The sequence below is a fragment of the Triturus cristatus genome, chromosome 2_1 (assembly GCF_964204655.1).
Source record: "Triturus cristatus chromosome 2_1, aTriCri1.1, whole genome shotgun sequence".
In the NCBI taxonomy this organism is placed as follows: domain Eukaryota; kingdom Metazoa; phylum Chordata; class Amphibia; order Caudata; family Salamandridae; genus Triturus; species Triturus cristatus.
This window is the reverse complement of record NC_140581.1, coordinates 456,860,056-456,876,521: the sequence shown is the minus strand read 5'-3', so window position 1 is coordinate 456,876,521 and position 16,466 is coordinate 456,860,056. Positions and strand designations below refer to the sequence as shown.

General features: G+C 45.3%; 1 protein-coding gene across 2 annotated transcripts in view; it reads right to left on the bottom strand.

Annotated features, from left to right (window-relative positions):
- WDR41 (WD repeat domain 41) overlaps positions 1 to 16,466 on the bottom strand; it is a 550,534-nt gene that overhangs the window by 246,371 nt on the left and 287,697 nt on the right. For both annotated transcript variants that reach the window (XM_085632270.1, XM_085632269.1), the window contains exon 8: positions 1,766 to 1,876. In XM_085632270.1, coding sequence (XP_085488396.1) covers positions 1,766 to 1,876 — 111 coding nt within the window. The remainder of the gene's footprint in view (positions 1 to 1,765; positions 1,877 to 16,466) is intronic.

Genomic DNA, 16,466 nt, shown 5'->3' with positions numbered 1-16,466 from the left:
CAGCGGCCAGGGCGACTGACTCCGGAATCCGGGGGCTCACGGTTCGATCCCCGGCGGCAGATCAGCCCAGCACCATGTGACTCTAGGCAGTAGCTCGCTTATTTTTCCCGACGGCCCACAGTGCCTTGACACCCTGGGGTAATTGTTCGCGCTTTACAAATGTTGTTTAAGAAAGTCAGAATCGCCTGAAAGGACAATGGGTATCAATCCCTCCTCTGGCATTGGCACTGGCGTCGAGGTGAATGCGACTGTTGAAATGAAGAGTGCCAGGATCTGAGGCAGATTTGTGGAGAACAGACCGCGCCAAACGTGGGTTCGCCAGCGGAAGTCCAACTGGAGGCCCCCATGATTCCTTGGGGCCCGAAGGTGCGCCACAGGGAGCTGGTTAAAGACCGAATATGAGCAGCATGGAACCTCCTAAAGGCCTCCACCTGCTCTGATGTCATCATTAGCCCCGAAAATTATGGGTATATCAGGGCTAGACTCTAAATCAGCTCCGATGGAGATGGGTGACACCCTTACACTCTCTCTGGATTGCGAGAGTGGCAGAGAGGGACCGATTCCAGGTCTGATTTCTAATGCTTCTTTTTTAAATTAGCCAAAGACTTTGACCACAATGATTATCTGCTGTGGGAATGATTTCGGGAGCGAGAATGGGATATTCTTAACGATTTTGACCAGTCATGGCATGGAGTCTTCCAATGTTTGGCGACACACAGCTTTGCCTCGCATGTCCCGTATGGCCATCGGATTCATTTTGGCACAGTCATCGCCCTGGAATCGTGCGCTGACCCCAGTCACCACATACATACATCGTGAGCGTCTGTCACAAACATTGGTCTGTTACACTCTTTACATGGCTTGAATCCTGCTGTCTTAGGGGGTGACATTTTCTCTGGCACACTGGTAAAACCTTTTAAGCAAGACTCATAAAAAGATCAAGGAGTAGCTCAGGATCCATGTCTGAAGGTGCAGAAAGAAAGGAACAGTCATCAGCAAGAATGGTTGGTGCTTAGATGCAGCGCCGCTCATTACTTCTAGAGCGGAAAGAAGTCGGCGCGCAGTAGTATTGCTTTAGAGTTTCCAGATCCAGTCTGATGCCTGGGGAATATTCACAAGATGCAAAATCTGTGGTTAGAAGTATTCATCAGAATAAGCAATTCAACCTAAAGAAGATTCAATTCATAGTTTGAAGCTGTTGAGTTGTAATAATTTTGTCTAGAGGCACTCAGTAAATTACAAGGAAAGAAAGCCAACATGACACATCAGGAATACTGTTTACAATACTCAATAATATGTGGGAGAAAATGAGAAGCAACAGCAGCAGAGACATGAGACAAGATGTCAACCATCTGCCATAATATAAAACAATGTTAAAATCTATTATGTGATGAATCAAGTGGCTGCTGTTCGACTTGGTGTAAACGAATGTCTATTATGTGGAAAGAAGTACACTGAAGTGTATATAGTAAAAATACATTGCAGACTGGTTCAGAGAATAGTATACAAAACTATGCTTTCAATGTTATTAACTTAAGTGTGAATTCATATGCAAATATGCAATGACAGAATATATGTTTTCCCATGTTCTAATTGGAGCAGATTAATTAACACTTACAGCCTACTGAGCAAAATGCTGTTGTGACAATCTTTGGTTCCATTAAAATGTCGATTTGCCATTTTCTTACTACATGTAATGTTATTAGCTTACAAAGAAATATATAATCTGCTTTGACTTAATGCGTATTTGTTATCACTGCCTTACCATCAATATTGATCAATGAACGGATGTCATCTTGATGGTCTGAGAGACATTTAATTTTGTGGACATCCCAGTTTTCGTCTTCCTCTGAGGGTGCGATCAACTTAAAAATAACTTGGAAAAACAGGAGAAAACTTTTAGCTAAATACACAAAATATTCTGTTAGTAGCATAAGAGACAGTAACACCGGATCTTAAACTCCTTTCACCACAGAGCCCAGTTCAACAGGGATATGACTGTGATTCTGCAGGGCATACATTACAGTCCCAGTCATAAAAGTGTTCAATTGATTCACCCAGCTTCAATGACAATATTTAGGTTAGAAAAATGGTATAGGTGTTTATGCAGTTACCATTTGGTACAATATATTCTGGCACACTTGGTGCTGACCTCTATGGTCTCGAGTTCTTTTAACAGCACTTAGAGAGACACATATTCTCTTGAAGATCGCCTTTTCTGAGGTGAGGATGGCCTTTTCTGGGTGGCTTTAGAATGGCTTCAGCAAATAAGTATAACACAATTTTTACTCATGCTTTGTCGAATACATGCTTTTGTTTAAAGGATTTCATATGCTTTGTTTGACATCGTTTGTGTTTTAGTACACCCAGCAAGGGGAAATTGTCACTATCAATAAACACACATATACATGAAGTCAGTTGGCCCAGCTGTACACCAGGATAGTCCTCCAGTGTATGTGGAATCATTTTACTCAGTGTTTTAGCCAAAGAAAAGATAAATGGCATCTGGAGGTAAGAAATACATCAGAAATAAGTTGAGATGTGGACTTAAATGGTAACCCAAACAGATGGTAAAAAATGGAGATTAACACACCATTTTATAAACTGGACCTTTTGCCTGTGTTGTAATCATTTAAAGTTGCATGCAGGTGCCTGCCTGTTCTATTTCCATGGTAGCGTTCTACCTGGACAGTTGTAACCGGAGAACCGACAGGCTGGCAGCAGGAGTTGGTGGTTCAGGATTTAAGAAAATAAAAGACTGAGAAACTTACCAGAGTGTCTCTTCTTAACACTGGCGACGAGTACAGCTTGCGGGGGACAACCCTGCCACCAACTTTCCCCATTTTGGACGAACCCGTGAGTTGCCATCTTCTCCTCATCTGTTGCGGCGGTGAGACCAGTGAAGAGGCGATCTTCTCCACTTGCTAAGGACTCCCCATGTGTACCTGACTTCCTACCAGGTTTCCAGCCGAAATTGGACATTTTTGACCATTTTGTCCCTTCTTGGCTGTTGCGGCTCCTCGTGACATTGCTCGCGATGATTGCTCTGGCGCACAGCCTCTGTGTTGCATCATCACGTCACGCATGTCACGTACGTCACATTACGTGCTTGCCGCAATCTTGGTTGTCGCGTCTCCTTGACAACGAGCAATTCTTCACGAATGAGTGATATCCTACGCTACCTGCGTACTGCCATCCTTGTTGTCGTCTCTCCTTGACAATGAGCATTCTGCACACAAATGGATGTCTAATTACTGGGTTACAGGTATGTACAGTGCTTTCTGACCACAGTGCTTGTACTTTAAAGCCCCCATTTATTCTTTTTTTGACTTTTCGCACACAAATGGATACTTAGTACTGGATTACAAATATCACTGTATTTCCTGACCACAGCGCTTGTATTTTCCCCGATCTATAACTTTTACAGTCCTTGTTGATGAGACACTGCTTTCACTTATGCTCATTATTGTACTTGTGTGTTTTTAATTGACTTTTCTACTGCATTACTCACTTAACTTTGTGGAACCTTTTTGAACTCATTTTTTCTTACCTTGTTTGAGTCACCTCTACACTAAGACCTACCATGTCTGCTACTAGTATGAGCCAACCCCCTCCATTTCTCTGGAAAAAGGTGAACCTCTTTTACAATGGAAGAGATGGAAGTTATTATTCGATTCTTATTTAGTTGCAATTGGTGGCGAGAAATTTTCTGCTCACAGAAAACAAGCGATTTTACTCCACAATCTTGGAATAGAGTGGCGTAACATTTACGAAAGGATTGACATAATTCCAGTTGGAGAAGGTGATGGTGAACCATCTGATGTATTTGACATGTCCATGAAAATGTTAGCAAAGTATTTCGGACCTCGCATCAATGTAGTTTTAGAGAGGCACAAGTTCTTCATAAGGGTCCAAGAACATAATGAAAAAGTCGGTAATTACGTAGCATCTCTAAAAACACTTGCACGCACTTGTGAATTCTGTGACCTCACTGACTCGTTGATACGAGACCAACTAGTCAGGTGCACAAACAGTTCCAGAGTGCAGGAAAAACTTGTATCCAAAAATCCGTCACTCAAAGAAGCTGTAGCCATTGTTGAGGGTATGGAGAACACCTCTGGTTGGGTCAAAGAGATGAAAACTCACTAAACTACTGCAGACGAAGTTCTTACACCCAGAAGCATTCATGAATTGACCCAGAGGGATGCACTTCCTGGTCATGCACATGAGTTTGTCGATAACGTTTCCTCGACATCCCTCGCCGCAGCCACATCACATCCCACCTAAGAGACCTGCACTGGCTCCCCGTCAACAAGAGGATAACCTTCAAGCTCCTCACCCACGCACACAAGGCACTCCACAACACCAGACCACCGTACCTAAACAGACGACTCAGCTTCTACACCCCCACCCTCTAGCTCCGCTGACCTCGCCCCAGTCCCCCGCATCCGAAGAGCGACCTGCGGCGGCAGATCGTTCTCCCACCTCGCCGCCAAGACCTGGAACACCCTCCCCATCCACCTACGGCAGACCCAAGACCTGCTGACCTTCAGAAGACTCCTCAAGACCTGGCTTTTCGAGCAGTAGCAGCACCCCCCACCCCCCAGCGCCTTGAGACCCTCACGGGTAACTAGTGCGCTTTATAAATGACATGATTGATTGATTGAAAGAAGCCGAAAATCTCCACTGACTTTTTGAAAATGAAGTGTTACAGATGTGGTACTAACAATCATTCTTCCAACTACCCCCAATGCTATGCGAGGAAGACCACATATCACAAGTGTGGAATTAAAGGCCACTATGCTGGAGTATGCAAGTCAGGGGGGAAGAGTACGCGCAATGGACAGTGCGCATGAGAAAATTGAAGCAAGTGTTCCACCCAAGATAACCATGTTGAACGCTGACCTCATCTGTATGCCAGAATGCGACGTGGTGATTGGTGATAAGCTGTTTGTCATCCGAGCTGACTCTGGCTCTCCTTTTACCATGCTAGGAAAAGAACTTTGGGACAAGTTTTTCCCTGATCTAAAACTTTTTGCTCCTGACCTCAACCCAGTCAGTTATGGTGGTTCACAGATCGATGTGATAGGTTATGCCATTATGAAAATGTATTTTAAAGGAAGAGACACGATTGGAAAGATCTATGTCGCCAAACGTGGCGACAACCTCCTTGGTTGGAGACATCAGAGAGACTTGGGGATAATACTCAATCCTAATGCTCGCTGTCCTTCAGAACAGGTCATGTTAGTAGATCATAATCTGTCTTACAATAAGTATTTTGAAGAATTCCCCCAGGTCTTTTCTGATAATTTAGGTCTCCTCTAAGACTTTGAACACTATCATGCTTAAGCAAAAACCTATACCAGTGGTGCACAAAGTTAGAAAAGTCCCCAACATGATGTTGGAACCTTTAAGGTGTGAACTCAAAAGATTAGTCACTCAAGGTATTATTGAGGAAATTGAATCTTCTGAATGGCTGGCCCAGTGGTTTTGGCCCACCGAGGATGGAGGGAAGAGTATTCGTATGTGTGTGGACTTGAATAACCTAAATAAGTGGATATGGGTGGATCGTCAACCACTTCCTAACATCTCTGAATCGATCAATATGCTTGGTGGTGCGGAGGTCTTTAGTGTGTTAGACTTATCATCGGCGTACCACCAAGTCCCCCTCCATTCTGACTCTAGACACCTTACGTCTTTTGTGACACCACTGGGGGCCTTCCGTTTAGTCAGGATGCCATTCGGATTAGCCTCTGCGGCTGCCTGTTTTCAACGTATTATGAAACTAGTCTTGAAGGATATTCCCAATATCATGTTTTTTCAGGATGATATTTTAGTATATGGGAAAGATGATTCTGAACATGACGCAACATTGAGACGCACTTTACAAAGAATGGCTGACAAAGGTTTAACTGTAAATCGGTTGAAATGTAGAATTAATGTGTCTTCTGTAACATACTTGGGACATGTTATATCTGGGGAGGGCATCCAACCAAAACTGGATTTAGCAAAAAGCATAGTTGATGCTCCAGCTCCAACTGACAAGGAGCAAGTGAGGTCTTTTCTCGGCCTCGCTGAGTTTTATTTAAAATGTATCCAAGGTTTCGCCTCCACAGTTGAACCCATCATGGTCCTTCTTTAGAATGGAGCACATTTTGTTTGGTCCCGTGAGTGTGCCACGGCCTTCAGCACCATTAAACAAGCAATTGGAAAAAGACCTTGGGTCTTTTTGACTCCAAAAAGAAATCTTTCCTAACTACTGATGCCAGTTTGTGTGGTCTTGGGGCTGTTCTCTCTCAGGTTGATTGTGGTGAAGAGAAAGTTGTTGCGTTTGCCTCTAGAGCATTGAAGAAGCCTGAACAACAGTATTCTTGTATTGAGAGGGGGCTTTGGCCTTAGTGTGGGCTATTAAGCATTTTAGGTTTTATCTATGGGGTATTCCCTTTTTAGTAAGATCCGACCATCGCCCTTTGGTGCAGGTATTCTCCTGCATGGAGAGTGAGAGACTCACTCCAAGACTTAAGCGTTGGAGCGAAGGTTTAGAAGAGTACAATTTGTGTGTGGAATATCTCCCTGGTGCGGTGAACAAAGCGGCAGATTGTCTGTCAAGATTACCTATTGAATATTCTGAGAAAGCCTTTGACAGTGATATTGTTAATGTTAGTTGGGTCAAGGAGTCTGCCATTCAAGAGAGTGAGTGCGAAAGTTCTTTGTTAGCTGATCCCTTACTTCCTGCAGTAACACATTTTGTCATTGAAGGTTGGCCAGACAATAAGAGGATGGACTCTGATTTGCTTCCTTTTTCGTCCATCAGAAATTAGCTTACCCTTTGTCAGGGACAACTTATGCGTGGAGAGGGAGTGATTCCACCTGAGGGTCTTAAACCTAAGCTCATAAACTTGGCTCATGAGGGGCATTTGGGGAGAAGCCTTACGAAGTCTCGCCTTCGGGAAAGGTATTGGCGGCCAAAGATGGATGGACAAGTTCAAAAAGTGGTTAAGGAGTGTTATGAGTGTGGTTCCTGTGACAAGTCCCGTGTGGTTAACACGCCCCCACTGTCTCCTGTTGAGATCCCAAGAGAACCGTGGGTTAAGTTGGGTTTGGATCCGATGGGTCCTTTTGTGCTCTTGAGCCCGGGAGACAGATTTGTGATCCTTTTGGTGGACTACTCGTCCAAATGCGTCTCCACTAGGTGTGTAAGTTCAGTAAGCACGAGGGTGGTTATTGATTTTCTCAAAGAAGAATTTGCTAGTGAAGGGATTCTCAAGTTCCCCATCACAGATAATGGCCTGCCTTGTTTCTCAAGAAATGCATGAGTTTTTGAATGACTATGGCATCGTTCATTAGAGAACTGCTCTCTATGCTCCTCAAGCCAATGGATTGGCGGAGCGCATGAACAGAGTAGTTAAAGCATGCGTGCAGAGAGCTGTTGTGACAAGACTTCCTCTTAAAGGGATCTTGAGGGACACATGGTGGGCTCATCGCACTGCAGTGAACAGTGTTTTGCTAAAGTCCCCATTCCAAATGTTGCGAGGGAGAGTTGCATTATCCAAATTCAATCCTGGCTGGCTACCTCTTGTTGAGGGTCTTGTTTTGAGCGAGGAGCAGGTGAGTGATAACATTAGGTCTTACCAAAACATGTATAAACAGAGGTTTGATTTTAAAAAATCAACCAAGGTTATGTCATGGAAGGTTGGAGAGTGGGTGCTCGTCAAGAGACCACGTTGGCACAGAAAGGGTATCACTGAATACATGGGACCATTTGTTATTACTGCAGTATATAAAAATGTGGTCACTGTGCATAACGGTGGTAAATGGAGCATGTCTCAGTTGGTGAAGTTCCATGGTGACAAATCTATGCTTCCTTCATGCCCTGATGTTTCACCTGCTTCACACTTGCCCACTAATTGTGATTCTCCGCCTCATCCTTCTAGGTCTCACCGTCTTCCTAAAAGGTATGAAGATTATGAAATGTTTTAGGTTCTTAATTTGTTCCTGGTTTTCCCTGAACAGTTTCACATAAATTTGTAATGTTTATAATAATTCTTGTCCTATTTTAATGTTTTGGATTTACAGACTTCCTTTCTTCCTTGTGCCTTCTTTTCTCCTTTCCTCTTCTCTTTTGTTTCCTCTGTAAAGGGGATGTGTTGTAATCATTTAAAGTTGCATGCAAGTGCCTGCTTGTTCTATCTCCATGGTAGCGTTCTACCTGGACAGTTGAAACCGGAGAACCAACAGGCTGGCAGCAGGAGTTGGTGGTTCAGGATTTAAGAAAATGAAAGACTGAGAAACTTACCAGTGTGTCTCTTCTTAACAGCCTGCAATAATAATAAAATCTTAAAGTGGTAGTTAAGTCGTAAATTACCTTGATCGTGATAGAAATTCCATTCTTTGTGAAAGCAGTTTGAATTCCTTCCACCCCCATCTCTCCAGCAAGAGTCACTTGATACAATTAATCAGAAAGAAACCTGTTGTACTAATTTTGTTAAGTACATGTTTAACAATTAATTATGGGGTTTTCAGATCAGTAAATCTACTCTAACTGTAACCCTTCACATCCCAAGAATCTAGCCTGTTGAGTAGGCAACCTTTTAATCTGTAGTTCGAAACGTTGCAAAAAGTCAATTGGAATCTCACTTGAAAGGTTAGACTAAATATGAGGTTTGGCGCTAACAATTATAAGAAGATGGAGTTTTACTGGAGAAGAGCTAACCGCCATGCCGTGAGCAGCTAGCCGTGCGAGCTCCCCGTTTGACTGCGAGCCCCCAGACACTTTTGCCCACCAAACCTAGTGTTAGAGGACACCCCAGGTGCACCCGGTCTGCTGACACTCTGGTGGGAGCCGCAGGTAAGGTGGCTGGCAATTGAGACCCAGAGGAGGCTGAGGAGCTCGAGCATGGGTGGCTCCTTGGCAGCAACAAAATGCCGGCCTGTAGTGGAGCAGAGGCCACGGCGCTCGTCGTCACTGTACCTGAGACAGGCGGGGGACGCGCAGCAGGATCAGCCGTGACTTCCTCTGCAGGGTAGATCCCTCCCAACCGTGCCCCGAGCGTACAAGGTGGAATTGGGCCGATGCTCTTGGCCCTTTGATCAGGGACGCGTATTTGTTGATGGACTGGAGGAACCCTGGCGGGGTTCAGCTGAGTTGCTGGTTGGATGGGGAGCGCTTCTGCTGCCCACAAGGTCCTCACTGAATAGGGAATATCTGTAATACTGTAGGACCTTACCGACCCTACTGCATCTCCCACTTTTCTCCTGGATGTGTCTGACTGTGCTACGCCTTCTAGGCCTGCCACTAGTGACCCTGGGTGTTGATCTTAGAGTCATTTTGATCTTCCTTGTTTTCCTTCGCCACAGATCGCACCCAGAGACTTAAGGATGATGCATCGCCAGGCACCCCCTAGGAGGGCATCAAGCAGAGCGCACCTGCGCTACCGTCAGATGGGCGCAAACTGACCTACCAGACAGCAGGCAGCTGAGAAATGCAGCCTAAATGAGATCTGGTGGAAACTCGCCACGTCTCAAGCCAATATCCAGCAGGAGGTTCACCTCAAGCTCGGCAGGCTCGATAGTGTCTGGGCTGGATAATACCCTTTCCAGTGTCACGCCAAGCATACCGGACTACATCATTTGACCCTTGCTTGGATGGCGTATGCGTCCTGTGAGGCGTGTGCCTCGTTGGTGGTACTGTGATGTGGTGGCTCTATTATTCCCTCATGTGTGCTGTTTGGCTGGGGGAGAGCTGAGCGAATACAGGGGCTTGCGATGCGTGTGACCATTTGACTTGACACACAGCTACTTTGCTTCCTAGGCTGGTTGGACTACTCTCCTACATAACTTTCTGATACAGAACGGTTTAGACTCCTTGGATGGGCTCTAGTTTGTAGGCTTATCACCTAATACTCTTTCAACAGGATGTACCCATACCACAGTCCGGGGTGGGGGTTGTGGGAGTTTTGTTGTTCTTTCTTGACTGTTTCCTTTGTTTGTTTCTTTTGTTTTATTTGTGTGGTGGGGGAGACTGTGCTTGTGGCTGGCCACAGACGCACCAACTATATGCCTTGGTGCATTGAGCAGCACAAACGCACACTTAGATGGCTGACCGAATCTGATTGATTACCTGAAATGTTTTGGGGCTGTCCACACCTTCCAAGCGCTACACGTTCTGTCCGAATTTAAACGGAGGGGGGCACAGGTTGCGTTAATATAAGGGACACATCTGTCAGATTCTGAGGGCAGGACCGTCCGCAAAAGGTGGAGAGAGCAACTATCCTGTACTTTGTTTGCGAGGGGGGCCCTTCCAATTGCATAAGTCCGTCATTGACCCTAAGGGCCGATATGTCCTAGGGTTGGGTCCGTTGGATGTCAGGGATGTTTATCTACTTAATGTTTATGCCCCAAATACGGACCAACCCTCTTTTTTGACTAGCTTAATGCCCCTCCTGGCAGCAGCACTGCCTTACTTGAGGATAGTTGGAAGGGACTTCAACTGCATGGCGGATCTCACTTTGGACAGGTACATAACCTGTTGCACTCAACACTTGTGCATAAAGCGGTGGGAGCTTTTTGTGCATGGGCCCAACAGTGGGGCCTTACCAATTGCTGGAGGGCAGCGAACCCTGGGCTCTGGAGTTACTCCTTTTGATCTGGCGTACATGATTTTGAGGTTCACTTGGATGGGGTGATCTGTTGTGATGCAGTGTATGAACCGGAGGTGGATGCAGAGTATCTAGTAAAAGCCTATACCGCCCACCACCCCTTGCTATGCACTTTTCGGTGGTCGCCTCCCAGATCTTCTGTCCCCACTTTGCGGGTAGACCCGGCCCTGCTTGATGAGCTGACTTTACGGGCCTGCTTGGGGAGACTATTACTAACTTCTGTCTGGAAAACACGGGGTCAACGTAGTCAGTGGGGGTCAAATGGGAGGCTCTGAAGGCGGTTTTACTGGGCTTTCGTATCTCTAATAAGCTAGGGGTGCGGAACCAACTGCATGCGGATACAAGGCCGCACGAGGCAGTTTTGAATGATCTGTCCCTGGAACTGAGAGAGAAATCAGAGGACAGGGAACGGTTACTTTCTGAAAGGGAGAAATTGTTTGCGCTGGGTGAAACGCTTTTGGCAATACCACTACAGGGTCTATATTGCAAGGGCCCACGCGGAAATAGATAAGTCGGGGAGCATGTTAGCTTTGCTCTCCAGGAGGAGACCAGGGAGCACACTATTGTCCAGATTCATGACTCAGCAGTTCAGGACGTGTTCACGCAGGAGGATATTAATGCTGCATTCACGCAATACTACCATGAGCTATACTCAGTGGACATGGAGGTGAATAAGGTGGATATTTTGCTATACATTGCAGATACCTCTTCTGTGGTTCTAGACACCGCTTAGGCAGAGCGACTTTGTGCTGATGTTATCATCCAGGAGGTGCGGACTCAATTAAGAAGATGGATCAGAGCAAGGTCCCTGGAACAGATGGGCTGCCCATAGTGTTTTATTCCACCTATTCTGCTGCCCTTGCCCTAAACTAGAGGAAGTTTTTAATGGAGCTAAGGCACAGGGACTGCTCCTGCCCTTCCTGCCAGAAGCCATGATTGTAGCTTTATGCAAGAAGGACAAGGACCCGGTGCTAGTCGACTCCTAACGCCACCTCTCTATGCTTAACACAGATTATAAAATCCTAAACAATATCCTAGTGAATAGGATTTGCCGCATGTTGATAATCTGATGCACCCTGATCAGACCGGGTTCCTTCCTACCTGTAGCACCTCGCCTTATATCCACCAGTTAATTCACATCCTGGATACACGAGAGCGGCTTCAGACGGATTCACTAGCATTGTCCATCGACATTCGGAAGGCATTTGATACTCTTCATTGGGAGTTCTTGAATGCTACTTTACTCAGAATGGAGTTTGGAAGAGCATTCGTTCAATGGACCAGGTTGCTGTAAACTATGCCCGTGGCGAATCTTAGAACTGGATTGGTGAAATCAGACGTGTGCACAGTGGAGCTGGGCACTAGACAGGGATGCCCTTTGTCCTCTCTGTTATTTGCCCTAGCTCTGGAGTCATTTGTGCTCTCCGTTTGGCAGTGTGGGCACTACTGTGGACTGCATATAGCGGAAAATTGCCTCTACGTTTTGACATACTGTTGTACAAAGTGTGAGGGGGCGATGGTGGCTTTGCCGGCGTTTTGGAGAGATGCCCGGTCTTGAGATTAATTGGCATAACTCCTGTGCCTAATGATTGCAACCAGACATTGGGGATTTGCGGCTCCCCGCAACCGCACCATCATTGTGCTGGGAACAGGATACCATCTGCTACTTGAGGGTGGGTGTCTATAGGTCCGCGGAGCTGCTTTTCGAAGGTAACGCTGCCTGAGCTATTTCGGCTTTGCAAAGATTGGTAGCATTTGGGAGTACACTGCCTATCTCAATTAGTGACTGGATAGCCATATCCAAGATGGTGATTTTGCCGCAGATCCTCTACTTATTCGTGGCTCTGCTGGTGAAAATTCTTGGGGTGTTTTTTAGGGAACTAGATAGCATCCCTCTTACATACTAGTGGGGGGTCTTCAAAATGTCGGGTGGCCTTGCGGAAACCGCAGCTCCCAGTAGATGATGGTGCTCTGGACTTTGAGCTTTACTATTCAGCTGCCCAGGTATTGTGGGTGGCTCGGGGTGGTCTCATACCTGGAATACTGTGGGGCACCAAGAGGGAGGGATGCCTTCCAGGGCTCTTTTGACACGGATTTTGCTGAAACCTGTCCCTGCCATGATGGTTTGCAGCAAGAATGTGTTAGTTAGGATGGCGAGATACGTGTTGGACAATGTGTTGCAGAGGACGCACTCCAGGGTTCCTTACACCTGCGAGTGACCCTTGACGAATGCTCAGAACTGGCAGCATCCAGGAGTCTGGGCTGGCCTGCAGCTGTGGATCGAAGCAGGGCTTACTATAAAGGATGACATGTTCACGGAGTTGGAGCTACCTCATTTCTGGACTGGAGGGAGATGTATGACGTCCAAATGAGAAACTTCCGCTTACCTTGGGCCCTGCCGGGTAAGGTTTGTGCTTGGTGGAGAACGGGTTCCGTGGAGCCCCCAGAAAATGAATGCTTTTGCTATCTATTCCTCATAATAAGGAGTAAAAGGGCAGTCACACTTCTATATAGGGCATTGCTGAAAGTAGCGCAGGTGAATTTGTGCCAGTTGTACCAGCGCTGGGTGGCAGACCAGGCCTACGTTTGATGACTCGGGCTGGAAGGGAGCCCTGGCCTTCGCCTCCAAGGTTTTTCTTAATGCTAGGTTCAAACTGATCCAGTTTTGTTTCTTGTACTGGGCGTACCTCACCCCTCGGCGCATTCATGCCATGTTCCCCAGGGCTTCTCCGGTATGCCCCAAATACCGTGTGAATGATACAGGTTTCTATCATATGGCCTAGGCATGTCCAGTGCTGGATCCATATTGGGATACAGTCCTGCAAGTTATCTATCGGGCTACAGAAAGACTCTTTGCCTGCGAGGGACGCGATTCTAGTGGCTTGTCCCAGAAAAAATGCCCATGGACGGATTCTAGTTGAGGAGATTTCTGTAGCTCCCTCACCAGATTCTGTGGCGCCCCCGTAGATACCTATCCCTGCTTCTGTTGTCTGATCTAGCACTGGGCTGGGTCTAACAGGGATTTTTACCTGCTTGCTTGATGTTTGCGATATGGAAGTGGTGGGTGTTTACTGAGTTTCTATTTGTTATTGTGCCCCCACCTCTTTGCCCTCCAGCGGATTAGCGCTGTGTTTTGCTGCGCCAGCTTCACACCAATATTGAGCATCCATGTCTTCAATACTTTTCTGTTTGTGTTTGACTTATAAGTCGGTTGCTATTTTTCCTGCCGCACGTCTGTTTTCTTTTGTTTGGAAATTTTGCATTGTTTACCTGAACATTTCAATAAAAATATTAAAAAAAGAAGATGGAGTTTTACATGGATGAAAAAAACAACTGAAAACGTGACTGATTTTAGAAGTCTCTGCTCCTTTCACTCTATAGGACAACAATACTTCTAGGCTGCACTGTCTCTTCGGTCCAAAGGCAACAGGCACCAGCTAGAAGGTCACACTAGAGGATGGTGGAAAAGTAATAAATACTCCATGTTCAATATACCATACAGACAGTCAAAGGAAATCTCTTTCTTTAGAACGAATCCGATGATAAATGTTTAAAATAAATATAGGCTTAAAGAAAACAATTCCACAAAAGGCTGACAAACATGCAAACACACTAATGGACTGATCCTCTGAGGGAGAAAAAGGGGACTGTGGCATGAAGAGCTTGCTATAATATGACCATATGAATGGACAGCACTGGTAGTTGTACAAACACCTCTAGCCAGTAACGTGTAAGCAAGGAAATTCTAGCGTGGAAGTGCTGGCGCTATTTGGCCCTGTTTTGCATAAGCTCTAAAGTCTCGTCTGATTGTCAGGAAAAAAAAATTATTCACTTTGGAGTTAAAAGGGATATTTTGTACTAGAAAACATGGATTAGCAGAGTCATAGCATATAACTCCAGGACTTTCAAAAATGTAAATTGGGAGGTTTCATTGGTGACTCTATTTAGTCGCCCATTTATGCTATTAAAAGGGAAAAACAAATTAAACACGCAAGCACACATGCACAAAGTCACATACTTTGATTTCTATTTCTATCACTCTTTAATTCTTAGAATAGTATGCTAGTAAATCGAAGTTATTTTGTTGTGGTCGCGCTTATTTTGAGAAAAATATTCTCATGTTCCTTTCAACTACTTAAGTCGTACTGCATATATTTTATTTTATTTATTTAGCAGTGTTTCTGTTTGTAACAGATATGTTTTACATAGTAGCACTGTCAGGTTATGGGCGGAGAACTAACATGAATTCATAGAAAAATAAGTTTACGCTTTGGATAATTGGGCATTTGTGAGCAACAAGCTACGAAGCACAAACACGTTGGAAGTTGCAGTAGTATGAATATTTGTAACATAGTGACCACCGCTGTTATGAACTCCTGGAGAGAATGGATTGCTTAGATGTCAGGTGGAGGGACTACCAAAATAGGGGACCTACGAAGCAGAAGGGCAGGAACTTGGTTGTACCACAGGAGGATTGGTCTGGGCAGAAGGTTGAAATTAGTGAATTGTGTGTCCAAAGAGGTGAGGGCTTATATACTGACAAACACTAACAGTTTGCATAAGGAACTGTTTTTGAAGTGAGCCAGCTGAATTGATGATGGTATGCAGAGGCAGCTTAGTCAATAATGTTAGGGGGGCACGAGTCTGAGATTTCACAACAAGTAAAGAGGTGTACCCAACTAACTAGGACAGGGCGGGCTGGGGCCACAACATGGTAGTAATACAAAGTGGTTAGGAACGTTACTTTTCAGTTATTTGTAAAATCACGCACAGTCAGCACAGGGTCTCGGTGAGTTAGTGTGGATAAGGCTGTCCACTCTAGTCCAGTACTGCTTCACAGTAATGCAGGGAAGACAGGACCAGGAGAGTAGGCTAGCATAAGCTCACACCTAGCACCAGGATTAGGGTGGGCAGAGAGCAGGCCTTGTGGTAGCCCAGGTCCAACAGCAGACCACCCTTGGAAGAAAAGAGGAAGCACAGGGAGCAGGCTAGGCGAAAGCTGCAAAACAGTAGAAAATGCTGCAGAGTACTAGTAGACTGTAAAGACATAAGGCACCAGAAATCCAGGAAAGGAAAGTTTGAAACTACCTGACCATAAAACCCTTGCACACTGTGATGGTCTACACACCAAGGAATCAGTGATTCCTCTTCCTTTCTCCCTCCCATTTATTAGAAAATACAGAAATTATATTGCAAATGTAAATGTATGAAAATTATAGCGATGGATTCACGTGCTGAAGGACATTGCAATTTCTTTCGTTCTACTGGGGTGCACCATTGTCCATTACTCTGCTTCAAGTGGTCAATACATTTAGAGCTACCTTCCATAATTATGCGGCTTTGATGACATTCTAAGTGTTTTATGCGTGGTAGATTTACTCTAAATTTTTCACAAAGAATATGTAGATTGATGATATGATATAATTTTTCACTGAGGGAGCAAACACTTAGACAACTGCATGGCTTTTATCTGTACTGTGCATAAGATGGTGACAGGAAATGTGTCTAATGTGTACTGTTGTTTGTCAGATGATGTGTTAGGGCAGCTTAAGCTGGATGTACTACTGCTTTAATAAACACTGAACCATCTGGATGGCCTGAAGCTGATTGGTGGTATCGGGAGTTGTTTCGTCGACCACTGGCAAGTGACAGGACACCACGATGCGATACCTTGAAGGGAGATAACAATAGAAAGGGTAGATGGAACCAGACTGAGGCAGAAAGAGAATGAGTGATATTGAGTCCAAGTCCACATCTCCACCCCCTGCACAGCAGATAATGAGAGGCCTTCAGCAGACACAAAAGGAA